This window comes from Dermacentor variabilis, chromosome 2 (assembly GCF_050947875.1).
Source record: "Dermacentor variabilis isolate Ectoservices chromosome 2, ASM5094787v1, whole genome shotgun sequence".
Classification (NCBI taxonomy): Eukaryota; Metazoa; Arthropoda; class Arachnida; order Ixodida; family Ixodidae; genus Dermacentor; species Dermacentor variabilis.
The window spans coordinates 187,575,819-187,603,360 of record NC_134569.1 but is presented as its reverse complement, the minus strand read 5'-3'; the positions used below and the strand labels follow the sequence as shown (position 1 = coordinate 187,603,360).

The following is a 27,542-nucleotide window of genomic DNA, read 5'->3' as shown; positions in this document are numbered from 1 at the left end:
AAGTCGTAGAATAATCGCCTTCCGCTTTTGACAGCGACCAGCTAGCATATCACCCGTTCAAGCTCGTCTTTACTCTGGACTAGGACGGCACCGCAGTCTGGGCTACGGGCGTCAGTGTGGATTCCGGTATCGGCGTCCTCGTCGAACTGCGCAAGTACCGGCGGCGAGTGCATGCATCGTTTGAGTTCTTGAAATGCGTCAGCCTGTGGCATTTCTCACTTGAACTCTACATCATTTGGTTCGACCTGTTAGCGGCACAGCGATATGTGAAAAGTCCTTGACAAAGCTCCTATAGTAGGCACACATGCCAAGGAATCTGCGCACTACCTTCTTGTCGATGGGTTGCGGGAACTTTGCGATGGCAGCAGTCTTCTGCGGGTCAGGGCTTATTCTAGATTTGCTGATGACGTCGCCCAGGAACAGAAGCTCATCGTAAGCGAAGCGACACTTTTCCGGCTTTAGAGTGAGCCCTGATGTCTTGATGTCCTCTAATACTGTCACAAGCCACCTAAGGTGATGGTCGAAATTTCCAGGGAAGACAACGGCGTCATCCAAGTAAACAAGGCACGTCTGCCACTTCAATATTGCTAACACAGTGTCCATGACGCGCTGAAACGTTTCACGCGCCGAGCTAAGTCCGAATGGCATGACCTTGAATTCGGAGAGGCCGTCTGGCGTGATGAAGGCGTCTTTTCGCGATCTCTCTCGTTGACTTCTATTTGCCAGTAGCCAGACTTGAGGTCCATCCACGAGAAGTATTTAGCGTTGCAGAGCTGATCCAATGCGTCGTCGATCCGTTGAAGGGGGTATACGTCCTTCTTCGTGACCTTGTTCAGTCGACGATAATTGACGCAGAAACATAGGGTTACGTCCTTTTCCTTCACCAGGACTACAGGAGATGCCCAGGGGCTTTTCGACGTCGGCATAATGTCGTCGCGCTGAATTTCGGCGACTTCTTGCCTAATAGCTTCACGTTCTCGCGTCGAAACTGGGTAAAGGCTCTGGCGGAGTGGTCGAGCTCACTATTCCGTTAATTTACGATGCTTTGCGTCTGGTGTTGGTGGAATTCTCGATGACGTGGAAAAGCACTCTTTGTATCGTCGAAAAAGACTTGTGAGCTGTTGCTGCTTACTCATGCGTAGACTTGAATTTATGTCGAAATCTCGTTCAGGAACTATGCTGGTCGGGGTAGATGAGGCAGAATCCGTGAGGACAAAGGCATTGCTTGTTTCCACAGTTTCCCCGATGTACGCGATTGTCGTGCCTTTGCTGATGTGCTTGAACTCTTGGCTGAAGTTGATTAGCATAACTTCTGCTTTCCCTCCATGGAGTCGAGCGATCCCTCTTGCGCCGAAAATTTCACGGTCGAGCAGTAGATGTCGGTCGCCCTCGATAGCGCCTTCTACGTCAGCGGGTGTTTTGATGCCGATGGAAATAATATTGCTGGAACGCGGCGGAATCCTGACTTGATCTTCCAGCATACTCAATGCATAGTGACTACGACGGTTCTCCGGCGGTATCGCTTGATCTTCCGACACCGTTATCGACTTCGACTTCAGGTCGATTATTGAGCTGTGCTGGTTGTGAAAGTCCATACCGAGAATGACGTCTCGTGAACACTGTTGGAGGATAACGAAGGTGGCAGGTTAAGTCCGGTCGTGAATAGTAATTCTTGCCGTGCAGATTCCAGTCGGGGTTATTATTTGTCCCGCAGCGGTGCGAATTTGATGGCCTTCCCAGGCAGTCTTGACCTTCGTTAGGTGGGCAGCGATGGGTCCACTTATGACGGAGTAGTCGGTTCCTGTATCCACTGAGGCGGTGACTGTGTGGCCGTCCAGGATCACGTCGAGGCCAGTGGTTCTCCGTCTTGCGTTGTAGTTAGGTCTTGGCGTCGGATCACGGCTGCGTCGTGTTGAACTAAAGCTGGAACATCACGTCGCAAGCCATCTTTCGTCGGTGTATTCTTGACTTTATGGCTTCGTCGGGATGGCGGCATCTCGTTTATGTATTGTTGAGATAGTATTTTCGGCGTCTTCGTCTGTGGCGGAGGATCTTCGTCAGTGCCACGAACAGCATCCGCGCCTCCATCGGTTGCTGCCTTTAGTTTCCGGATACGGCCTGACGGACCGGCCCCCGGCTAGTCCAGTGTATGGACTAGAGTCACTGGAAAAAATTTCAGAGTTCCGCATTCGTTTTCCCCGCGCACCGCAGCGCCGCACCGCAGCACCGCCAAGACCTGGCGTATCCTCAAGGCTCTAAATGACCCAACCAAGACCAAGTCAGAAAGTAACAAGGCCATCCAAAGACTAGTACATCAATTTGAAGGGACAGAAGAACTACTGGAAAAAGTCCGTGTAAAGTGCTACGGGCAAGATAAACCCGAAGCGTGCACGGAGAGATACCGAGGCGAAGAAAACCCCGACCTAGACAGACCCATCACCAGGGAGGAAGTTTTCGCAGCAGTTAGGGCATCGACCCGGAACACAGCAGCAGGTGCGGACAAGATTAGGAACGCATTAATCCGCAACCGAAGTGATGAGGCGGTCACACAGCTAACGAACTTCCTCAACGCACATTAGGAAACGGGGACACTGCCAGAGGAATGGAAACATGCGGAAGTAGTTATGATCACCAAGCCAGGGAAAAAGCTACTAGTGGAAAACCTACGGCCGATATCACTCACTTGGTGCCTTGGCAAGTTGTACGAGCGAATCGTGACAAGGAGGCTACAACTATACATGGAAGATGAAGATCTGTATCCCCACAGTATGTTCGGCTTTCGCACCAAATTATCAACCCAAGACGTCCTACTACAAATTAAAGAGGGGGTTCTAAGCAACATCCCCTACAACGGAGAAAACATAATAACGGCGCTCGATGTCAAAGGAGCATTCGACAACGTCAGCCACGCGGCCATCCTCAAGGGACTGGATGATCTCAATAGCGGACAAAGAATCCACGGCTACGTGACAGTGTTCCTATCAAACAAAACAGCCACGGTGGGGTTAGGAGACCTGCGGACAGACAAGTTCCACACGCCTAACAAAGGAACCCCCAGGGATCCGTGATCTCACCGATCCTTTTCAACATTGCAATGATTTGGATAGCCCGGAAGCTGGAAGAGATCGACGGCATACATCACGCCATTTATGCCGACGATATCACCATCTGGACTAACCAAGACTCGCTCAGCCAAAAAGAAGAACGACTACAAGCCGCAGCAACATGCGTGGAAGAATGTGTTAGGGAAAGAGGCCTCGCCTGCTCGACGGAGAAGTCAGAGCTTCTGCGAGTCAGAAGAGGAAAACGCTCGGAAGAACAAATCAGCGTCACCCTAGAAGGACAAAAAATACCAGAAAAAAAAGCCGTCAGGATTCTGGGAATGTGGGTGCAGAGCAATCAACGCTGCACACACACCATAAACCTACTCAAGCAAGCGACGGCACAGGTAGCACGTATGATCACCCGTGTCTCGCAAAAAAGAAGTGGCATGAAGTAGGAAGATACAGTCAAGTTGCTTAAGAGCCTCATAATCAGCCGGATTGCGTACGCCCTCCCATATTACAACACAAACAAAGGCAAACGGGACCAGGCCGACTCCATCATAAGGAAAGCGTTCAAAACAGCGCTTCACCTGCCGGCCAACACCTCGACAGAGAAGCTGCTGGCCCTCGGAGTCCACAACACGTTCGAGGAGCTCAAAGAAGCACAATGGGGGTCGCAGCTACTCAGACTCCAGCAGACTACCACGGGCAGAAAGCTCCTAATAAAACTGGGGCACAAAGAAATTGAAAGGGAAGAACAAAGAACGGCAAACCTACCCGATGAGTATCGCAGTACCATCAAAGCAGGGTCCCTGCCAAGAAACATGGACCCGAATTTACACACAGCCAGGCGGAACGCTAGGGCAAAGTATGCAGAAAAATACCTAGCAACCAAGGCGAACGCGGTATACACGGACGCCGCGGTATATCCTTGAGAACGAAGGGAAAAAGAACAAAGAGTCGTCGTGGCAGTAATAGGCTCGGACTATAGGGAAATCGCTTGCGCGTCGGCACGGGGTTGTACGATAACCGAGGGAGAGGAAATGGCTGTTGCTCTAGCAGCTGTGGAGGGCTACAGCACAAATAGATCCCTTATAATTCTAACAGACTCCAAGGAAGCATGCCGAAACTACATTAACGGCAGAATCGGTCTAAAAGCGCTCCAAATCTTCCTCCGCGCTGGCCAACAGAATAAATGCATTAGACACACCATCTTTTGGGTACCGGGGCACACTGAGATTGAAGGCAACCAAAGGGTAGATAGGATCGCTCGCGAGCATACAAACCAAGCGGACCTAAACAGAGATACTGAGGACTTCATGACAGTGATCCCAACGTACTGTGACATACTAAATTGCCATAGAGGGACGAGGATCAAATATCCCCCGCCTCACAATGCACTCACTCAAGAACAGGCAGTTTACTGGCGAAAGCTGCAGACAGGAACTTTCCCAAATTTACATAAACTATACAAAATGTTCCCCGGTCAATACAGGGACACATGCCCGTGCTGTGGCGCAATACCCACACTTTATCACATCACATGGGGGTGCAATACGAATAAGGCATTCCACAAAATAGAAAATCCGAGTGCGGAGCAGTGGGAAAGCGTGCTCTCCAGCGGCGACCCTGGCCTCCAACGGAGGCTGGTGGACCATGCCCGACGAGCAGCCACGCTCAGTGGTGCTGTGCCCTGGAATAGGGGCGCCAACCATGCAGGCCGGAGATCGGCATCAACCAATAGAAGATAATGACATCCGGCCCGACCGCTGAATTACTCTTTCTGGGGCAATAAAGTTTACTTCCTCCTCCTCCCCGCGCCACCGACGCGTTCATTGGTCCAACCGTACCACGTGACTTTGGGGTGTCATATACCTTCCAAGCACCGGGCGGGCCGGCTGAGTTAAAGCGCAGGCAGCGCAGGTTCCCAACGTTTTTTTGTGTTCCGATGGTCGTGCTCGCATTTGACTGCAAGGAAATCATGCCTGGCTGCTGCGCCTTCGGATGCAGCAACCGAAGTGAGTCTGAAAAGACTTTTTTCTAGATTCCGACCGGGAAAATGACCGAGAGCGTTGTTCTGCGTGGTTACACAGAATCGGCCGGGGGAACTTCAAGCCTACAAGAAGTGCCCGCGTGTGCGAGGTATAAGTACACCTTGCTTGTGCTTTTCGGCACTGTTTTAGAAGATATTTAAGCGAAGTGCACGCGGTGTTAGCGATGCTACGGCCAAAAGAGTTAATTGCAGGGATCGTTCGCGTCTTGTACGCTTGACGCGGGTGCACGTGTACGCGTTTGTTGCTGAGCTTGCGCTGGAACGGACGCGAAATTTGGGATCAGTGACAGCAAACTGCCATACAAAATTTTAGCAAGGGAACGATCTCGCCCTTAGCGGCCAGAATCCTAGGCCAGAGAAAGTTAGATAGAAAAATTCAAATAATTTGGACTCCGGCGCACGGAGGCGTCCTCGGCAACGAGGGGGCCCACGAGCTGTCTCGAGATTTCTACCGCCGAGCCGCTACGGGGCCCCGCGATGACCGAGGGAGCGGAGAGCGCATGCTAAAATATGGGGAGATCACGCAGCATTATAGATTGGCTCGTAGACTGGTATCCCCGCCAGACCCAAAATTAAACAACAGACAAGCAGTCGCGTGGAGACGACTACAAACCTATACGTATCCGCACCCGGTTATGGCGAACCACATGTTCCCCGAGGCCAGGAGCGATAGATGTAATCTTTGTGGGGCGAGAGGGACCCTCGACCACATAATATGGGAATGTCCGTACTCTCCCGGGGGAACGCACAAAGTAGGTAGTAGAGACACCTGGGAGACCCTGCTGCGCAGCTCGGCCTCTGAGCTCCAGCTCCGGCTCGTCCAACTGGCTGAAGAGGCTGCTGGGACCCAAGAGCTCCCAGCCTGCATCTGAGGCGGCGGCACTCGCCCCCTGACCTGCGTGTCGGGGGGTGGGTAGACCACCTTATCCGTTAAAAAATGTCTATTCTATCTATCAACATACGCGGTTATTCCGTGCTCGTGGCACGCGAAGGCACACTTGTCGAGTGAGAATTCCGCGTCCTCACGTGCACCAGGTACTCCCATGATTTCTCCGCTCACGTGAGCGCGCTCTCGCCTCGAGTCACTCGACCCATATGGCAATTGTTTTTCGCAGATCGTGACGATCGCAGTCAATAAAAACATGGTCAATACGAGGCCCATGATACCTTCTGTTTTGCACTTATCCTTTGCTCATTTATAAATACGAATTTCGAGCTTGAAACTAATGGCCAGGTGATATCCACAACACATGCTTCAAATTTTAAACTTGTAAGCCGAGCATATGCAATGAACTGAAGTCGGCATACATATTATGTTTTATGTTAAAATGCTACGGTGCATACCTAAATGTTGTGCTTGATGCATAACAAGAAATGCAAAACAACAGAACACCCAGTAGCTTTAATTTCACTCTGTCTCTATGCATGTTACATAAACCGCTCTAAAAGCACAAGAATCTTATACATCGCCTATGCAACTTAGAAAAAAAAATGCTCGTCACCAGCGGGCATTCCTGCTTTTTTTTTACAGAGGCAGCAAATCTTGGCAGTTTGAGAAAACATAAACAAGTTGAGAAGAGTAGCCGCTCATGGGGGGGGGGGGGGTGAGAGCACTAGACAGCCGCGTTCGTAAATCGCCATGTAGCAAACTCTCGGTCATTATCACTGTACAGAAGTACATATACGTTGCTGTAATTACGGAAATGGCTCATATTGGCCTTCCACGAGATTTAGTGCGCGAAATGGTCATCGAAGTTGGTTTTTAAAGTTTTTCATCATCATCATTTACGCCTGCTGTGCATAGATCGTCTTACGATCACGGCCAAACACCAGTGCGCACACGGAAGTCGCAGTGTGTCGTGCGTATACGGCGGGCGAAGTCGCCCGGCAGAATCGAGAACGCGCGGTATCCGTTTACAAGCTAAATTAAATATATCCGATTTAGCTTGTGAAATTATACAATGAACGTACGTGCCTGTGACACTTTGAGCTGTTAGTTTCGTCCTGCTTGGAAACATTCAATAGAAGCCGACGACGGTCCACGATGTTCATGCCCAAAAGCACAAGCTTGCCTCATTCCGGCTCGAAGTGATGAAATGTTTTCTTCGTAGCCCGCTCCACGGAAGGGGAAAAAACGCGTGTATAAGCTCCCGATAGCAGCGCTAAGCTGTTGCCCACAATCGTAGCACAGTTCCAGCAGTAAACACGATCGGCGTGCAAAACAACCACCGGCTGCATTACTTTGCACAAAATATACTTTATTTGCGTTCTCAGCAACCATTATCTCCGGGCACAAAGTATTTGTACTTCAGTAAACACTCAACCCGATGTGTCCCCGAATATCAAGCTCTTCTAACACGGCGACCTTCCCGCAACGTGGTCGACTTGGAAGGTATATGGCGGTGGCCGCTCAGTGTTGCCAGATAAATCCCGATCTTTGCGGTACTCTGAAATTTTTTCCAGTGGCTCTAGTATGGACGGCGCGGCGGCGACAGCTAGCGGTCTGGTGACGGCGAACGGGATGATCGTCGAGGGCTCCACTGAGTGGCGGTGAGGTAGTCTGCGATATTGCGAGGTAGTTCGCCAATCTGTGGTCACGGCGCGTTAACGGCGAACCCTCACAGTCCCATCTCCCGGTAGGGGCATCGGTGGTAGACGTGACCCGCTTCTCTACAGTAGTAAAAGAGCGGGCGGTGGTCAGGGGCACGCCATGCGCCTGTTGCTTCGGTACCTTCGCTGGACGCCGGGTGAGCGAGCTATCAACGGCGGCGGACGGCGGAACTCCGTCGTTACAGCGCTCTGGCGCAGGCGCGAAGTGTTACTTTCACGGCGGGCGACGGCGGTGTAGGTCATCGCTTCAGGCTGGGCCTGTGGCGAATTCGGCCGCCCTTCTGGAAGTTTCAGTGACCGCTGGATTTCTTCTGTCACGACGTCCGCGATCGAGGCAACCTGAGGCTGGGATCTTGGGAACATCCTCTGAAGTTGCTCTCACACGACCGCTCTAATGGTCTCGCGCATGTCGTAGGTGGCCAATGACTGAACTTCGCCGTAGTTTGCTGGGCTTGCGCGGCGGTTGAATTGCCGGTTCCACATTTACAGAGTTTTATCGCTGCTCGTGGCCTTGTGAAGAAACTCTTCGACGGTTTTCAGTGGATATGGTATCATTCCGGCGAAAAGTTCTTGCTTTACGCCACGCATCAAAAGGCGAAGCTTTTTATCCTCGGACATTTCGGGGTCGGCGTGGCCGCGTAGGTACGTCATCTCCTCGGTGAATATGGCTGAATATGGATATGGCTATGTTTTCGTTGGGCAGGTGTACACGGGCTTCCAGCATAGCTTCGGCCCTTTCGTTACGCACGACGCTCGTAAAGGTCCGCTGGAAGGCGCTACGGAACAGATCTCACGTTGTCAAGGTCGTCTCTCTGTTCTGAAACTACGTCTAGGCGCGTCTGCTAAGGCGAAGTACACATGCCGCAGCTTGTCGTCGGAGTCCCACTTGTTGAAAGTCGTGATTCTTTCATATGTCTCGAGCGAGGTTTCTGGATATTCAGAGGATGATCCATGAAAGGTTGATGGGTCCCGAGGTTGTTGCAGCAAAATGGGGGACGCTGGGGCAGCTATTACGGTTTCTGATTTGGGCTTGCTCCTTCTTGTCTTTTCGGGAAGAGGTCCGTATTCCGTTCGCAATACTTGCTGCCTGCGGCTTGCCCGCTGGTCCTTCGCAACGTTGGTGTTGTGTTCGGGTTTTGGACTTGGAACGCGGCTTGGCGGGGGCGTTCGGTACATGAACGCACTAGTACCTCCACCAGGTGTCGTGTAGTAGTGATGGCGAAGAAGGCACCAAAACTGTGGTTAACCAAACTAGCCTTTTATTGGGCGAACTCGTGCCCTGAAAAGCAGTACACTCAAAGACAACATTAGCGGCGAACACAGTCGGCGATCGTCGAAAATCTGATCTGCGGGTCAAGCGCGTTGATGTTTATACATCAGTCGTCGAATGTTCCAGAGTATTCACTGGGGACCGCGTGTCTTCCACAATGTTCTACCCTATTCGCGTCGCGCATACATGCAATTATATTACAGAAGCTTCGGCCACAGACAATGAATGTATCCATCGATAACATTCCAGAAACTTCCCTAAATGCAGGCGCGTCCTGCGTTGTGCGATAAAATTTGTTAGGCGGTAAAACGTGGTCGCCTGATAAAGATAAACAAATCCTCTTGCCAATTTAATTTCGATGTCATTTATAAGTGCGGAAGAAAGCATCAAGACGCCGATGCACTTTCTCACTGCCCCCTGCCGCCATCTCTCGATCACGTTACGTCACCTTGTCAACATGGCCGCAACGACGTCGCGTCTTCAGTGTTACCTATCAGTTCCCTGACATAGTCGTCATTTAGCCGCCCTTCTGTCTTTTCCACTGACCAGCGTACTGATCCATATTTCCAAGACATCGTTAATCGTCTCATTGGTGTTTCAATTCCACCAAAACCCACGTTTACAAAGCAACTCTAACTATTCAGATTAGAGGGCGATCTTCTTTACCGATACATCATTCATCCGAACGGCCATCAATGGGCTCATGTTGTTCCGCGTTCTCTTCGTGCGGAAGTTTTCCAGGCTGAGGTTGCCACAAAATCTGCGAGCGACTAAGAAGTGCATTCTTCTCGCCAGGTCTTTCAACCAGCGTAATTTGATAAGTCGCCTCGTGGACCCTATGCCAACGCCACAAGCAACTGACAAATGCAGCCTCCGCGGCGCTACAACGACTCCCTCTTACAACAGAATCCTTCGTTGTCGTGGGTATTGACCTTCACGGTGCTCCAGCGGCCACTACAGACGGCAACCGATAGAACGTCACTGCTGTGGATTACTTGACGCGGTACGCAGAAGCTACCTCTGTCTGCCCAGGTACTGCTTCTTAACTGGCTGCCTTCTTCCTTCAATCTATCTACTTACGCAATGGAGCTCCTCGCCTCTTTTTGAGCCACCGCGGCAAGGCATTTCTATAAAACAGGTTTGATGAAGTTCTCCGAGGCTGCAACACCGCGCACAAGGCAGCCTCCGGCTACCACCCCCAAACCAACGGCCTGACAGAACGATTTCATCGCACGCTCAGTGATATGCCGTCCACGTACATCCAGCCTGACCATCGTAACTGAGATGTCATTCTCCCCTTAGCGACATTTGCCTACAACACCACTGTGGAGCGCACCACAAGCTACTCAGTTTTTTATCTATGACCGACATCCAACCTCTGGCATCGACGTTTCTTACTTTTCTGGCCCTGTAGACACTTCACCGTTAATTTGCGACCAGTTTGGCTTTTGTCTTGCCCAATGTCGCCACCGTGCTCGCATAAACACCGAGGCGAGCCAAGAAGATCGCAAGAGTCGTTATGATGCTACTCGCCATGTTGTTTTCTAACACGCTGGCGATGATGTACTGCTTTCGACCACTGTGCGAATGTGTGCTTTATCTGAAAAGCTTCAATCTCGGTACATCGGCCCCGACAAAGTTATAAAACAGACAAGCCGAGTGGAATACCGCGTGAAACTTGACGAGTCAAACCCTTTTGACTCCCCTACTGACCGAAGCTGCCGCAGGACAGAAATCCTGCATGTTTCCCGCTTCGGAACTCTTTGCTAGCTTAATTTGTGGCCAGGCTAGCCGTTTCCGTCCGTGGGGGCAATTAGCGTGAGCATTCATATTGTAGACGTCATCTTCCACGTCCGAACCTAACCATCACCATCGCTGGGCGCTCGTGCTTTTGGAACAAAAGCCCGAGTAAAACCGTTGCTTCTCAATATACAGGGTGTTTCAGCGAACACTTTCAAACTTTTAAATGTTGCCTGTGCCAGATGTGACAATTCCAGTATATGAGCCGGTCTACTCGAAGCGGCGGACACTTCTTGCGCATAAAGATATTGAAATTCAAAGTCGACAAATTAACAAGAATTCACTAATTAAGTTTTTAGCTAATTATCTTATGGCCCATATTGCAATTTACAAATTATAGCAGGGGACTTCGCAAAGCGGATCCACTTTGAGCGAATTTCAGAACGACACCAGTCTCGAGATATAAGTTCCCGAACTTTGTAGTGAAATGCGTCATCGTTCCAGTTACTTGTGTGCTTCAGTGCGTGAAACGACGTTTTGTTAACTAAATAACTGGAACGCCAGTGCATTCCTCCGCAAAGTTCTGGAATTTGTGTGTCGATACTGGTGTCATCTTCGTTCCAAGTGGATTCACCTTGCGAACTTCATGGCCAGAATTTGTAAATTGCCATATGGGGCATATCATCATCAGCAGCAGCCTTGCTACGCCCACTGCAGGGCAAAGGCCTCTCCCATACTACCCTGGTCACTAACTATGGCCATGTTGTCGCTGCAAATTCCTAATCTCATCCGCCCACCTAACTTTCTGCCGCCCCCTGCTACGCTTCCCTTCCCTTGGGATCCAGTCCGTAACCCTTAATGACCATCGGTTATCTTCCCTCCTCATTACATGTGCTGCCCATGCCCATTTCTTTTTCTTGATTTCTGCTAAGGTGTCATTAACTCGCGTTTGTTCCCTCACCCAATCTCCTCTTTTCTTATCCCTTAACGTTACACCCATGATTCTTTCCATAGCTCGTTGCGTTGGGACATAATGTTTTAGTTAAAAACTTAATTAGTGAATCCGTATTAATTAGTCGATTTTGGATCTCAATTTTTTGTGCAAGTATTGTCCGCCGCTTCGAGTAGACCAGCTCATGAACTAGAATTGTCATACCTGCCACAAAAAACATTTACATATTTTTGAAGATGTTCGCTGAAACACCCTGTGTATATATATCTATATTGCTTTTGCATAAGTGGTATATATATATATATATATATATATATATATATATATATATATATATATATATATATATATATATATATATATATATATATATTGGTTAGGCATGCGATGTCATTATATAGAGTAATAAATACAGAAGGTTCTTACTTGTAGGTCCACGTATATTCATATAAGCATTTCCTGCAAAGTCTAGTCCCAGTCTTGCATAATATTCTAGGTAATATCTGTAACAGCACAAGAACATAGGGAAAGTTGTGGTATCAGTTTGCTATGAGGTAACTTGATGCGTAACTTTACGTGCGACATAAATATTAGTGTTTATGCAATGCAACTGCCAAGAAGCTGCGTTGCTTCGAGTTCAGCCTGCTTAGATAAAAAAAATGGCGATGATGAAAGTCATAGGAAACGAGGAAGTCGCTTCTAAAGGCACACGACAAAGGAACTATGTTTAAAGCACACAGGAAAGCAAACGAAACACACAAATTTGGTAAAGACTTGGAATTCGTGCAAGTATTAAAGGTACACGAAGAGTGTTCAGCAATGAAGTGGGCATGATGTACATTCCATGCGATGAGCGCGCGAAGAGCAGATTAAAGCACATTCTGTGGGTGGAGCTCGACGCATAGTCGATGCTTGTGTATGTGGGAATCGGCCGGACGCCCTGGCGACGTTCACAGGCCGGAGCTTGGCTGATGTATCGGAGACGTCGGACAGGTTTCAACTGGAAGACCTTACAGCGTTTGCCAGCCCTAGGCTTCCGAAGTGGCTACATGAGGCGCCTGCCTCCAGATGGAAGCCTGTTGCGACCACAGCCTAGAGTGGCCGCTACCCCCTCGCTGTGAACGCCATCTTCCATCTCCCGCGGTGTCTTCCTAGATTGCCGGCCTTCTCCCTCAATGCTCTTCGCTTCTTTTCGATCGATAGCTTCACTACTACAGGTACGAACCCGGAAAGCGCCTGTTTCTGTAAATATGACCTGCAAGCTCAGCCAAGGTCAAAGTGGGACTTTGCCTGCCACTACCGGCAGCTGCTGTGTACGCCGTGTGGGCGCCCATGTCTTGAAAGCGGTCTGCAATGTGTACAAGCATAACAAGCGTAACACAAAGCGTAACACAAATGAAGGCTACACTTAACCTACCTTCGCTGTTAATACGCAGGAAACGATCACGCCTATGCTTATTTCACGAGATTTACTACCAGAACGAAGCGCTTCGGTCAGCATGGATTAATCCAGCGCCTTTCGTCTCCTCACGTAGAGATCATACGCATAAAGTCCATGTGCCTCGCTCTAACACACTAGCACATCCGCAATCATTTTTACCCAAAACATGCAATGGCTGGAACGTTCTGCCAGCATCCACTGTTAGTATAAGTAATCCTGTTCACTTTAGGAACGCTTCAGTTAACTACATTTAAATCATGAAACTTGCGTTGAATATGTTGACACGTGTTCGTATCTTTATCGGGCGACTACGTTTCACCGTCTAACAAATGTTATCGTATAGCGCGGGACGCGCCTGCATGTATCCGAAGTTTCTGGAAAGTTATCGATGTTTCTATCCGCTGTCTGTTGTCACCGAACCTTGTGTTATCTGATTTCATCGCCTGACGCGAATGGTGTAGAACTTTGTGGAAGGCACGCGGGTCCGAACGATTAGTCTGGAACATTCGATCACTGCTGTATAAAAGCGGACGCTGTTGACCCGCTGATCAGATTTTCGACGACCGCCGAGTTTGTTCGCCGCTACCGTTGTTCGTTGAGTGTAGCCTGTTTTTGAGGGCACAAGTTCGGCCAATAAAACGCTCGTTTCGTTAATCACAGTTTTGCTGCCTTCTTAATCGTCATGAGCACGTGACAATATCATATGTCTTTTCATCGTATAAATAGTATATTTGCAACTCAACTATGTATGTATTGACCTATCATTCCAAATTTGTTTTATTCAAAAGTGTATCAAGATATTTCTATGGTAAGCTACCACCATTATTTTTTTGTTGATGATGTGTAAATCAGTGAGCGAGCATAATTTATCATTGTTACTTATCCTGTGCTCTTTCTGTAGACATCTTTTCCTCCTTTATGTTGCCTCTCCCCTCTATAATGTATACTTAGTCTGAGGGTACTGTAAATAAATAAATAAATAAATAAATAAATAAATAAATAAATAAATAAATAAATAAATAAAAGGAGGCCGAGTGCTGGTAGCTTCGAATGCGCTGCGCTTTCGGCGCTTCGCTTTGAAGCGAGGCGTAGCTGCTGCTGGGTGTGTGTCTTATCATCATCATCATCAGCCTGGTTATGCTCACTGCAGGGCAAAGGCCTCTCCCATACTTCTCCAACTACGCCGGTCATGTACTAATTGTGGCCATGTTGTCCCTGCAAACTTCTTAAACTCATCCGCCCACCTAACTTTCTGCCGCCCCCTGCAACGCTTCCCTTCCCTTGAAATCCAATCCGTTACCCTTAATGACCATCGCTTATCTTCCCTCCTCATTACATGTACTGCCAATGCCCATTTATTTTCCTGGATTTCAACTAATATGTCATTAACACGCGTTTGTTCCCTCGCCCAATCTGCTCTTTTCTTATCTGTTAAAGTTACACTTATCATTTTTATTTCCACAGCTCGTGGCGTCGTCCTCAATATAAGTAGAACCCTCTTCGTAAGCCTCCAGGTTTCTGCCCCGTACGTGAGTACTGGTAAGACACAGCTGTCACACACTTTTCTCTTGAGGGATAATGGCAACCTGCTGTTCGTGATCTGAGAATGCCTGCCAAACGCACCCCAGCCCATTCTTATTCTTCTGATTATTTCAGTCTCATGATCTGTATCTGTGGTCACTATCTATCCTAAGTAGATGAATTCCCTTACCACTTCCAGTGCCTCGCTACCTATCGTAAACTGCTGTTCTCTTGCGAGGCTGTTAAACATTTTGTTAGTTTTCCGCAGATTAATTTTTAGACCCACCCTTCTGCTTTGTCTCTCCAGATCAGTGAGCATGCATTGCAATTGGTCCGCTGAGTTACTAAGCAAGGCAATATCATCAGCGAATCGCAAGTTACTAAGGTATTCACCATTAACTCTTATACCAAATTCTGCCCATTCCTGGTCTCTGAATACGTCCTGTACGTATGTACCTCCTTATGTTGCGGTCCAGTTGTAGATGCGGTAGTTGCTGAATGAGCCGAGCAGCGCTTGTGTCTTTTCGCAAATTAAGCGATACCGTGCTACCACTCCAGCAACTTCGTTTAACCGTGTTCCACCAGGGAACATTTTTTTCTCCCGCTCCCCGTGCAAGCTGCTGATTGGTTACAATTCTGTGGAAACTTGTGCCGGAGCTGCGCATCGTCTTCGACGAATCGTGTTGCCAGCGCTCATGCCGCCGCCATTAATGTGTCTCCTCATCTTCTTGATCTTGTGAACGAGCACTCTGCCCGCACACATGATGACATATGTGTCCCCTTGAGGAAATTTTAGAAGAAAAGAAAACTCAACTAGTCTGCGCGGGAGTCAACGAAATAAACATACACAAATGCAACCCAATAACACCCTTCTTTGGTCCAGGCAAGGTCATAGAGTTAATCTAACGGAAAATTTAGTCACATATCACGTTATTGTACCCCAAGACTTCCTAATGGATTAGCAGTATTGTCAGTCACAAAACATTTGATTGACTAGAGGTACATGAAATTGTACATTCCGGGCACTGGTTCATTGCTGTACAGAGATACTCGAAAGGCTCCTAGCATTTGAAATCTTAGTTTTGCGAACAGTTACCTTGTTTAGCAGCAAGCGTAAAATGTGATTGACTAGTCACATCGGCACTTTCGAGGTAGGCCAGACGGGATTCTGACTTTACTTAAGCTTGTGGCATCTCATCACACTTAGTAAATCCGGAAACCCCGAAGGTGTGTTTGAAACCGAGTCACAAGTTCTACTAGCAGATCCTTCGAAAAAAAAAAACGCTCAGTTTGCAGGAGACCTTAGTCTTCTCTAACTGGAAACAGTGGATTTTGCCGCAAAGTACTGATGATACTTAGGTGGCCTTAACAAAGAAAATGTAATCGATAGTGCTCTGTCAGCCAACATCCACTGACACTTTTTCGACATCATGGTCAAGAGTCTCTGAATTACCTATCAACCCCTTGCTGACGAGCATATTTACTTCCTAAGCCACAGGTGATGATAATCTATTCTTATTAACGAGATATGACATAGGCATTGCGTGAATCTCAGGAATATCCTGTCCTGTTAAAATCTGACATCTAAATGATCCATAGTATAAATAGCGGCATCAGTGTAATGTGCTTCAAGGGCTGCTATCTGCGCTTCCCGGCTTCCACGCTCTTGCCACCAACGAGCTCGTTCAGCTAGAAGCTCCTCTTTCTGACGAGCGCGTTCGGCTTCCATTACAGTATCACGCTTCTCTCACCCAATATCTTATTCTTTCTCTACCCATGCTTTCCCCATTCTCGACAAGCTCTATGAGGACCTCATGTTTCGCCCTCTGTTGTGCACTTACAAACGGCCTCGTCCTGCCGCGGACGCCACTGTCGAAAAGCTGTGTTGCTTCTAGTTCAGGTTCTTTGCATAAATGAAATCACGATGATGAAAGTAATCGGAAACGACAAAATGCATTAGAATGGCGCAGAACAAATCAGGCCTATTTAAAGCACACACGACGGGCAAAGGAAAATCACATGCAAGGAAAAGAGCTGAAGTTCATGCAAGTGTGCATGGTGCACAAAGATTGCTCACTAGTGAACCGGACATGATGCACATTTCAGACGATGATCAGGCAAAGGGCAAATAGCAACACTTTCTGTGGCTGGAGCTCGGCGCAGCGTCGATCCTTGTGTGTGTCCGAAGAGGCCAGATGCCCTGTCGATGTTCACCGGCCGGAGCATGGCTGATGTATTTGAGACGTCGAGCCGGCCTGCGCTGGACACCCTTACGGAGTTCGGCAGCCGCAGGCTTCGATGGGGGCAAGATGAGGCGCCTGCTCCCAGGTGGGTGTCTGTTACGACGACACGCTTGAGTGGCCGCTCCCCGCTCGCCCCGGGTGTCATCTCCCATCTCCCGCCATGTCATCCACGATCGCCGGTTTCTGTCTGAATCTTGTTCGCTTCTTTTCCTCCCGCTCTCCGTAGAAACTACTCATTGGTTCTCATTCTTACTATCCTTGTGCTGCAGCTACGGATCGGCTTCGTCTTTGACAAAACGTGTTGGGAACGCTCGTGGAGCGACTATTCTATGTCGCCGTCATCTTTTTGATATGGTCAAGAAGCACTGTCCCCGCGCACATTATCATAGCAAACACATATGTTACGGACACGACTCTCAACTAAGAAAGTACTCGAGCATACAGAGCCCATGAACTACTTGACCCCTGTGGTAAGATGACGTTCTATATCTGCTGCGATGGTTGCGAGAGGCGCTTCGCAACAGTGTGATGTTAAGAACATAAAGATACCAGCAAAGAGCACAGGCAACAGCCACCCTCTGAGAGCACTGGAAAATTCATGTCAATATTGTAGGCTTCGCTTTCGCCAGCGGTAAGTTACCTACCCATAACTAAAGGTAACTCTGCATATGCTTGTAAATTCCCGTTCTTTTCATGCAGCTTGTGCGGGTAAAATTTAGCCCCACGGTTCCCCTTATTATTAGTGGAAAAGAGGACGAAAAAACGCTCTTGCGTCTGTCCCTATGCAGGCGATCAGCGTTCCTGTTTCGCTGGTGTGACCTAGACTGTGTGAGACGTTAGTGTCTTACAATAAGTAGTCCTACTACAATTCGTGGAAGGTGCTGCAATCCCCGACCTCACCTTCAAAATTCGCAACCGAACGTTGCCGACTGCCCCGTTGCTGACTACCATGATCGAAGCTGCCACCAATCCGCCTGGAGCATTCGCCGCTCCCATTCTTTGCGGCGCCGTCCAGTGGATCAGATGATAAAACGTGAAAAATTGGCTCTCTACCTCAGTAATTGCAGCAAGTGGAATGACCAAATGAAGATACGTACCATCATCTTCTATCTTGCTGAAGTTGCGAAAGTAGTTCCGCAATCATGAGTGAGAACCACAAACCTGGTACGCTTTTAAGACAGCATTCGCGGAAGTTTTCGGCCGACCGGTCTTCCGAAAACGCCGAGCTGAACAGCTTCTAGGCCAGCGTTCTAAACAGCCCCGCGAGACTTGCACAAGCTACATCGAGGATGTCGTTTGCACCCTGTCGATTGCACGATGAGTGAAGAGTACAAGGTGAAGCATATCTCGAAAGCCATCGAAGACGACGCATTTCAAATGCTTATATGACGAAACCCTACTTCTGTCACTGCTGTCGTCACTCTTTGGCAAAGCTTGGATGACCTGCATCGACAAACGCTCGTTGCGCGCAGCGCTGTTTCACCTGGCGACTCTCTCTCTCTCTCGGACCTCCCGTTTCCCTCCATCTCCAAGCTCGCTTCATCGCCCTCCGTTCAGATTAAGGATATCATTCGTGAGGAAGTACTGCACCAGTTCTCTATTCTGCCTCTCAGCGATCGACCTTTCCAGCCTGACGCCTCTCTCACTGCTCGCGTTAGGCGGGCCATTCGCGAGGAACCAGCTGAGTGGCTACCTGCGGCTTAACCCTGTCCAACTGTGGTTGTACCTCTGACTTAAGCCGCAGTCGCTGCACGACGTGCGCCGCCGTCATTCACGCTTCTTCTGTCAATGCGCCCTCAAGTTCTGCCACCGCCCATGTCAGCTCCAATCCCGCCTCGCAGCCCAGTTCAAAATCCTTGACACATACGCGACAACCGGCCTCTATGTTCCGCTAAAGCTTTCGCCAGCAATTTGGCGCGTTTCTGCCACAGTCGCATGAAACCTGCTGAACCTGCTGTCGCAACGCGTGAATATGGTTGTTCCCCAGAGGTTACCAGGCATCCCATGCATATCAACCCAGAGTTTTCGCCGTCTCCTCGACACTGTTTCGGCACCCATCGTTCTCTGTCACTGCGTTATCGCACGCTTTCCCCCTTAAGTCGTCGCCTGTCACCTAGCGAGGGATACTAGTTGCTTTATTTCCGCAGGCACGAACTGCAAACTTCGCGACTTCAATAAGACCTGCACAGTCCTAGCACAATTTATTAGACGCTTTGTTCGAAGGAGCCGCCATAACTGCGCCTATTGATACAGGGGCTGCAGTTTCTACCAAGGCGAAACGTTTTGTGGTAACCTGTACAATGCCGTTGCCTTGTATGCTTCTACGCACTGCTTGCTCAGTGCAATATAGCAGCGCTTTCTCATCAATGTAACGCAAGGGTGGTCATTGACGGCAGTGTCTGTGTTGTTGAATTTCGTGCTCCCTTCATGTTCACACGACATCATTCTCGCCTGGGATTTTTTGTATTACCATAGAGCCGCCATCGACTGTGCCTTGACCGAAGTGGCACTTTTCCGCTTGGTGATTCCCCGCTGCCTTACCTTCCAGGAATTAAAGCCGCCAAGCTCACGGTTGTATCACATACGGACAAAACACCGGGAATGTCGGCTTTGTGTGCGTCTCTTGCTATATTGGACCAGACGTTCAAAGATTTTTTACGCCATCACCTATATTTCTACGTCGCAAAGCTTTACCTCTACCGTTTGCTGTCTTCAACAGTGTATCTGGATTATTCGCTAAGCTTGTGTGTAATCCGTCTCAATACGCTATGATCTTACTGAGCGGAAAATCCCTAGATCTTGTTCAGTCCCTTGACCTGCTTCACAATCTCGATACTTCCAGTGACACGGCTTGTGATCAGCTCGACGCCCTCAATTCTCCGGTGCTGTGCACATAGCCATAATAATCATCAATGTCGTTGTCATAGGATGTCCTTGGATATGTCTTGGACGCCAATCTCCCAACTCCGTATCGCTATCAGGTCATCGCGCTTCTTCAGAATTTTATTTCCTCTTTTGGTCGCGACCAACCATCCCTGGGCGTACGGCGACCGCCCCTAACAGCGTCCGCACTCGTTCACATCCTCCATTACGCCAGCGACCTTACCATGTGTCGACAGCCGACAGATAATTATTTATTTATTTCATTTATTTATACAATAGTGCAAAAATTAACGAGTGAGTCAACGATATACTGCCGCGTAGCATCCTTCCCACAGTTCTTGGGCGTCTCCTGTAGTAGTGGATCGCCGTCGACTCAACAAGTTCACTCGTAAAGATATATATCCGCTTCCTCGGATCGATGACGCCTTCGACTCCTTACAACGCGCCTTTGGATCTTTGCTTCGGCTATTGGCAATTCCTTATCGTCGGAAATGACTGTGAGAAGACAGCTTTCGTTACGCCCGGCTGCTCGTACGAATTTACCGTAATGCCATTTGCTATGCAACGAGCCCCGGACACCAACCTTGGTTACTAACTACAAGTGGAGAACATGTATGGGCTATGTTGATGACATCGCCCTGTTTTCGCTAAATTTCCCGACAAGCCTTGTTCACTTGCGTGAGATACTGACCTGCTTCACCTCTGCCGGCCTCCAAGTCAACATCGATAAGTGCCTTCACTGTCTACGCCCTTCGCAGCCATGTTCCCCATCAGTATCGCTAATATGCTAGGCGAGCAGCGTAAGGAACCCAGGCAAAAAGCGTAAGGGGCGTGCCTACACCAAGTTTTTCGGCTGGTGCGCTCGTTTCGGTGGGGTTCCCACCTCACAGCCCTGGCCTTAAACTGAACTTCTCGCATGCTATTAGGGCCCCTACCGCGTCATAAACGGTGCCTCCGCTGTCAACTACGTTGTCGAACCTGTGACGCTACCACCCGACCTTAGACATCGCGGGTGTGAAACGGTTCATATGAGCCGGCTTAAGCCACACTCCTGATCCTAGCTACGCTGTAAGTTGCCAGGATGGCTCATTTTATCTCCTGGGGCCGATTGTGGTAAAGAAGATGACAAAGGAGACGCTCTTGCGTCTGTCGCTGGGCGCTCTATCAGCGTTCGTGCACTGCCGGCGCGACCTCGATTGTGTGAAACGTTACCGTTTAAGAATTAGTCCGTTCTACCACATTACAAATAAATACGAAATTATTGCATTTCAGCTCAATTCCTTGCCCGCCTGTTTTACAGCACTGACACGTGTCGATGCCCTGCGTGTGAAGGAATTCTACGCTTTGCGTGATAAACAACGTTCAATGAAATTGAGAAGCGTCCGACTGTGTAGGTGCCTGGCTTGCTTCAAGATGGTGCACCACGTGGCTCGTGTCTTCCGCCATCCACCCGCTAAAAGTTTCTAAAACGTACCCGCGCGCTAAATTATTGCACCGCTTTCTTGATGTTAGCGCCTGGGCTGTTTCGCACAGCATGATCTTGTTTTTTTGAGTAGCCATAGAAACAATTCTTGAACGAGTCCCATCTTCCATCCTTGTTGGCACTTGCAAGTGTGGTGTAAGAGAAAAAGGTGACCGATTTGACTCTGTGTAAAATGCTCTGTTTGGTGTTATAGGAGGCTCTTATTTCAGACAGGTAATCTTTAAACCAACGTTCGTAAAACATAAGTCGCACTGCGGCTCGTTGCGTCCTCAATGGAAGCAGCTGAGATCATTTTGTTGCAAAACTCTCCATTTATAGATTCGGCAAAGGCGTCATGCGCTTCCCAATAAGAAAAAGTGCCGGAATGAGGGACTCAGGATCCCTGCAGCCGTTGTAGAAGCAGGTTATCGGTATAGAGTTGACAACGGCCTCTACATCTGTCAGTATTATTTGAAGTTCACCTGTGCTGACCCATTTCGCTCCTATGCTATTCTTGAGAGCGAGCTTCACGGATATGATGAGCCGCTTATAAAAATTCACGTCACTATGAAGCACAGTCAACGAACAACTACCAGTTGATGTGCTCGTTTGAAATGTAGTCGAAGATTTCTTTGTTTCGCATCGGTCTCCACTGTTGGCTAAATTCTTTCTTGCTGCGCTTGAGTGCCAACGCATTGTGAAAATGCCCTGTACAGGTAACCCTCGTCGGTAGGCAAATTTACGGAATGAATTCAAGGAGGAAGTGGTTGCCATGTCCTGTAACAGCTGAAGATGTACTGCGCTAGTTACGACGTAGACATTTTCACAGCTGTTTCATTGATTCCCTCACAGTGGTCCGGTGAAGCCCAGTCGAGTCACGTGAAGTGATAATGACGCGGTAACTCACACCACTGGCAAAGGCGTTTCAACTTCGATACATGTCCTGCGTTGCAGCGCTGGCGATTAACTGATCCTCTAGTGACGTCCTTCACTAACTGGTGACCTTGTAAAATCCAATATCTCCGCCCGAGTTGTACTACTATGCCACGGACTCCATCATCAAGAAGTTGATGATAACCCTGTAAAACAAGCATGTTGCAGTACAAGTTGTCCTTCGGAAGTGCAGTGGAATGCTTTGTCTCATAAGGCAACTTACTAATTCAGAGACGACGTGAGACGCGAGCGCCATCGGAATTCACAAAACACATGATATCTCGAAGTGCCGAATCTGTGAAAACATATTCGATTTCTTTGATGAAAGGCATTCTCTGTAGGCTCTTTATTTGTTAAAGTTCGCTGGTTAGCTCCTTTCACGTTGAGAAAACTCAGGAATGGTTAGTTTGACACCGTATCCTAAGGATATCCTTATGCAGGCTGCCACGTGGGCCAGACGTGTTAGGAAGCGGTAGTTTGCTACGCTCGAAATTGGTTGCGGCGGTGCAGCGTGGACATGAAGTACTCGAACTGAGCGATCTTCAGCGTAAGTTTCAAAACTGTCAGATGTAAGAGCGCTCGGTCGTGGCCATGGCTTTATTCTGCTGTATCCACAAGGCTCTTGACCACCACTGTTCCCTGTTGTTCACTTATGTTGCAGAAATTCGTCGTATAAGCAGGTCGGTAGGGTTTTTCATTTTTGGGGCAATGCCTATACGAATGAACGTCGGTGCTGCTTTGAATTTCTGCCTCTCGACTCCTAACGAACTCTTTCTACATACTGGGATGTTCGGTCAGTCGAGAGAATGCAATAATCGAGTAAGTCCAGAAGTTCCCACAAATCATCTAGGGAAGTAAGTCACGAGAGATAAGTTAGGAGTTCGAGACGAGCGAGACTTACCTCTTCAATAGGTGCGATAAAAGACTTGCAAAAGACGAAGCTGGAGTGCCTAGCTCTCGCGGTGTCACTAGTTACGGTGAAGCCGATTGCACCATAAATAAGCTGTGTTGCTCGCGTCAGCGAAGTAGTGAAGGGCGCGTCTCATGCCCCGTCGAATGATGTGTTTGTAATAAAAACGAGGAATTTCTACCTGACAATGTCTCCGAAGTTATTCCCACCATTTGCGTCATTCAGTAAGAATTTCTTCTCGTCGCTCTTCTTCTCTATTGATGCGGTGTTTTCAAGAGCTTTTGCAAGAATATACATGCGAATTTCCTCCTCGTGTCAAATATCCCAGTGGGCCTTACAAGCGCGATGTCGTTTTAAGGATGCATCCTTTAGAGTTCGTCCTTTGGTGGACGAATTCAGTGACGTTCGTCGGAGGGAACAATTAAGTGTCAGCGTCTGGGTGCTGCACTAATACAAGTACGTTAAACACTCCAGTGATTTGTCGAAGATGTAATCTAGGTTGCGGCACTGAATTAGTGACGAGCATTACTGGTTCGTTACATGTCCACTTGCACAGTTTCATGGAATCTACTCCGAAAATATCAGTTGCTTCAAGACGCAAACTTAGGTGACTCCTCATTGTTTTGGTGCCGGTCAAAGTGCCATCCCCGCAAATAAAATCCCTGAAGTGCTTCACTGTGTCCGCGTAGCTTGAAGCCATCTTCTCGAGACGATGCTAAATAGTCGCAATAAGAAAATGGGACTGCATGTCTGTCCAAACGTCACTTTAGTCATGCACTATATGCTAATCCTCGGTAAGCGCTGTCCTTGACTCGTTAAGTTCTTGAGCTACGAGCGTTGCAACGAACTTTGATCGTTTTCGACTGTGCGTAAGTATAAGAATGTCTTTTCAAATCGGCGATAAAAGTGATGCGACACTTCGTAAACCGCAGAAGACCGACGAGGTCATTGGTTCAGGCCAGAAAACAAATTGTCGTTAAGCGAAAGTTGGCCCTTGTTCTGAGGCGATGTGTGGAAAAGCACTGGAAGTTTTGTTGTGCGATCCTCGTTGATGAGTGAATGGTGAAGCATGTGGTATAGCACGCCGGTAGATTTTCCTGAGTTACCGTAAGTGACAAGCTCTGACACACCATCATTGACACACTTTCGAACGGTACTGCCGTAGTGGCCCCGAGACTGCGGATTGTGGCGAAGCTTTCGGATACGCTGATGCTGCTATGTCCGTGCGGTTTCTTTTCTGGTCGCCCAAAGGAATTATGGGTTTCCGTAGTAACAACACCACATTACGACTGTCTTCTACTGTGGTTGCTTACCTGGAGTACTTCAAGACCGTATCCTCGCTGGTCGCTTCTTCTATTTTTTTGTACGAACTGTCTCGAGCTCCCAGTAGTTTTTTAGAACGTGAGATACCTGGCTGACTTCAGTTACTGCTGTATTAAATGCAAATACTTTACAGCAATGATACATAATGCTAGCAATGATAGAAGCGCATGTAGCTACTTCTCCATGTAGTGTCCATAAGAGCTTCGTTACGATGACTGTAAGCCTTTGTTCCATTTCCTGCACGTTACCGGTTAGGAAGGACGCAGGACGGTTAGGAAGTGGTCACTGCCTGTAAGAACATTGACGTAACCTGCCGCTTTCGTTTCTCTTACGTCCGTTAAATGGTATCATCTGCGGGTCAACTCTTGCATGACGTTTGCACGCGGAAGAGGTAGGTGCTGGTGGCATGTCTTTGCCGTTACGAGTGCTTCGGCGATGACACATTCTGACGTGTGAATGGAGGCCACATTGACTAGGACCCCATCCTTGTTGTTCCTAAAAAATCGATGTAGAGACATTCCAGTAAGGCGACTTTCAGTAAAGTTTTTTCTCCTATTCCTGGCCGACGAAAGCGCGTTGGCTGCCTGCGTCGAAAAAGACCCGCACAAGTATCGGATGTCTCGTTCCTGCGGCCGATACCACACTAGCCTGCAAGGAAATAGGATTGTGTGAAGATGCAGTTCCTTTTGCTTCAAGTTGTACGGGACTTGCAATGCCTTCCAAGTGGGTCCTGGTGGAACTTAGGGTCGCACATCGTCTGTGCATGTCTTGTATTGTAGGCTCCACTGCCAACTCTTCGCCGAGAATTCGACATTTGGTGCTCTGGAGTGCAGCGGAAACATTGTCGTCCTGCTTTCAGTAGGTAGTTCGTTACGTCTAGTGAGATATTAACACCGCAGAGTTCTCTCGCGTGGATCGGTGATTTGGAGAAAAAGCATGATTTGCCGCGAGTTAGTAGTTAATGTCAAAGCTTCTGCTGTAGCGCGGTTGTGTGACGTGGAGACTGCATTCTGGTCGACGGGCTCCCGTTTGTTATTCCACTCGGCATCTGCGTGTCTCCAGTTGACTTATTCTATCACGAACTTTGAAACTAAGATAGCTTGATATTTTATAGGCGGTCGCCGGACTGCTGAATACGTTATCCTGGTGTCGATGTTGTCGGTGTGGTTCACGGAGCCGGATTGGAGAGGCTTCGTAAGCGACGGTATAATTTAGCAGATGTGGCGGCAGCTCGATCGTTGTAGCCTACCACGCGTTCATGTTCAACCTCGGCTTCGGTGCCCATGAACAAACGGTAGTATGACAGAGCCTGTATGCTTCAGGTCGGTGTGCAGAGGTCCGTTTTGGTAGTCTCGGCGAAGCATTGCGAGTTGCGCACGTTCAGCCTTGCGCTTCAATTTCAATGGCTGCACACAGTGATGTCCGCCATGGATTCAGCTGAAAGTCTGTGTACTTGAACCGAATCGGTAGGCCGTTGAATCGGCGGCGATGGCCTTGTAATATCGTCAGAGCTCGATGTTCTGGCGTGTTTCGGCCCCACATGAAAGAAATCTTGAAGGCACTCTACGCCTAACGTGATTAACAACGTTTAATGACACTAAGCGTCCGGCTATTTGGTTGCCTTCCCTGGGGCTTTACAGCAGTAGCACCACTGTTTCCTTTGTTGTGCTAACGACAGCCACAAAGACACCTAACTATTACGGCAATTACGAAGAAGACCGGTCATTATATAGCGGCCCTACGACAGTTGGCATTTTCATTACTGAACAAGGCATACGATGGAAGAACGTACATTTACACCGATGGGTCTATCTCAGCCAACAGCACCACAGGCGCTGTTGTCATACCAGCTTGACAAGTCACAATGAAGTTCAAAGTGTCCCACATAATGACCTCTATGGCAGCAGACCTTGCTACCCTACGTGTCGTTGCTAATTACATCGCACTAGAATTAACTACCCAAGAAATGGAGCGTGTTCAGTGACTCCAAAGCTGCTCTTCATTGTTTAGTTTCGCCCTTAGGCCGCGTACCGTAGGAACAACTAGTTCTAGAAATCAGACTGGTGGTTCACTACCTCTTCGAGCAAGGACACGACATCACGTTACAGTGGACTCCAAGCCATTGTGGCATACTGGGCATTGAACATGCCGACGCAGCAGCACGATGTGCACATGAGGAGGGCTTGCAAGTCTCCATTCCATTCTCAAGAACAGACGCTGCAATGGAAATTCATGTGCTTGCAAATGAAGCCATCAGAACTTTACGGAACACACCAAGCTTGAAGCACACACGTCTACACCGACTGGACCCGTCCCTTCGACTTGGACCCCCACCTCGACTCTCTCCATTCGAGACAGCAGCAGTTTGGCGACGGTGGCTTGGTGTCATTACACAAGATCTTTCGTATTCCAATTCGGTATGGACGAGAGCGCGGCTTGCAGTCACTGCGGTATCAACAAAATGATAGAACATGTACTTTGCCACTATCCTCGATACAGCGCGCACCGGCTGTCACTAGCGACCCCGTTGGCACGCCTTGATGACAGGCCACTTTCACAACAGTCAGATCTTGGAATGCCTACATGAACTGTCGTTGCACGGAAAGTCGGTTTAGGCTTTGTTGACATTTTCACGTGGCAGTCACCTATAATAAAGACTATAATAATCTCATTCCATCCATTTCATCTTTTTTCACGCTTTTGTTTTTGGAACGCTCTTCTTTCTGTCTTTACTTCCCATTTCCCTTCCCCTAGTGCAGGGTAGCAAACCGGAGGTTTTAACTCAGGTTAACCTTCCTTCCTTTCGCTCATTTGGATCTCTCTCTCTACCTCTCTCTCTACACCGCAATATCGAAGCTTCGAAATTGGGACTTGTGTGACTTCAAGGCAACGGTTCGGGGTGTAGTCAGCCTTACAACGCAAGGCCCATGAGCAACTTGTTATTGAGACTAGAAAGCTTCTCCCTCACAACTTCTTAAACCAACATGACATAATCTTCCAATGGCTTCCGTGGTACTGTTGCGTCATCGGTAATGATCTCGTTGATGATACGCACAGTCAGCCCATAAGGATACCCTGACAGTTCCCATGCCTTTACCAAGGACAGACGCCACAAGGGGTCTACATTCACTCGCTGAAACTAAGACTAAACCTTCTT

General features: G+C 48.6%; 1 protein-coding gene across 12 annotated transcripts in view; it reads right to left on the bottom strand.

Annotated features, from left to right (window-relative positions):
- LOC142571110 (uncharacterized) overlaps positions 1-27,542 on the bottom strand; it is a 119,389-nt gene that overhangs the window by 68,429 nt on the left and 23,418 nt on the right. For 5 of the 12 annotated variants that reach the window (XM_075679401.1, XM_075679402.1, XM_075679399.1 and 2 more), the window contains exon 2: positions 5,727-5,992. The exons of 5 other annotated variants lie outside the window; for them this stretch is intronic. In XM_075679401.1, the coding sequence (XP_075535516.1) occupies positions 5,727-5,992 (266 nt within the window). Of the gene's footprint in view, positions 1-5,726; positions 5,993-12,089; positions 12,173-27,542 lie in introns of those variants that run through there. 2 more of the 12 variants (XR_012825758.1, XR_012825763.1) reach the window with 2 other exon arrangements.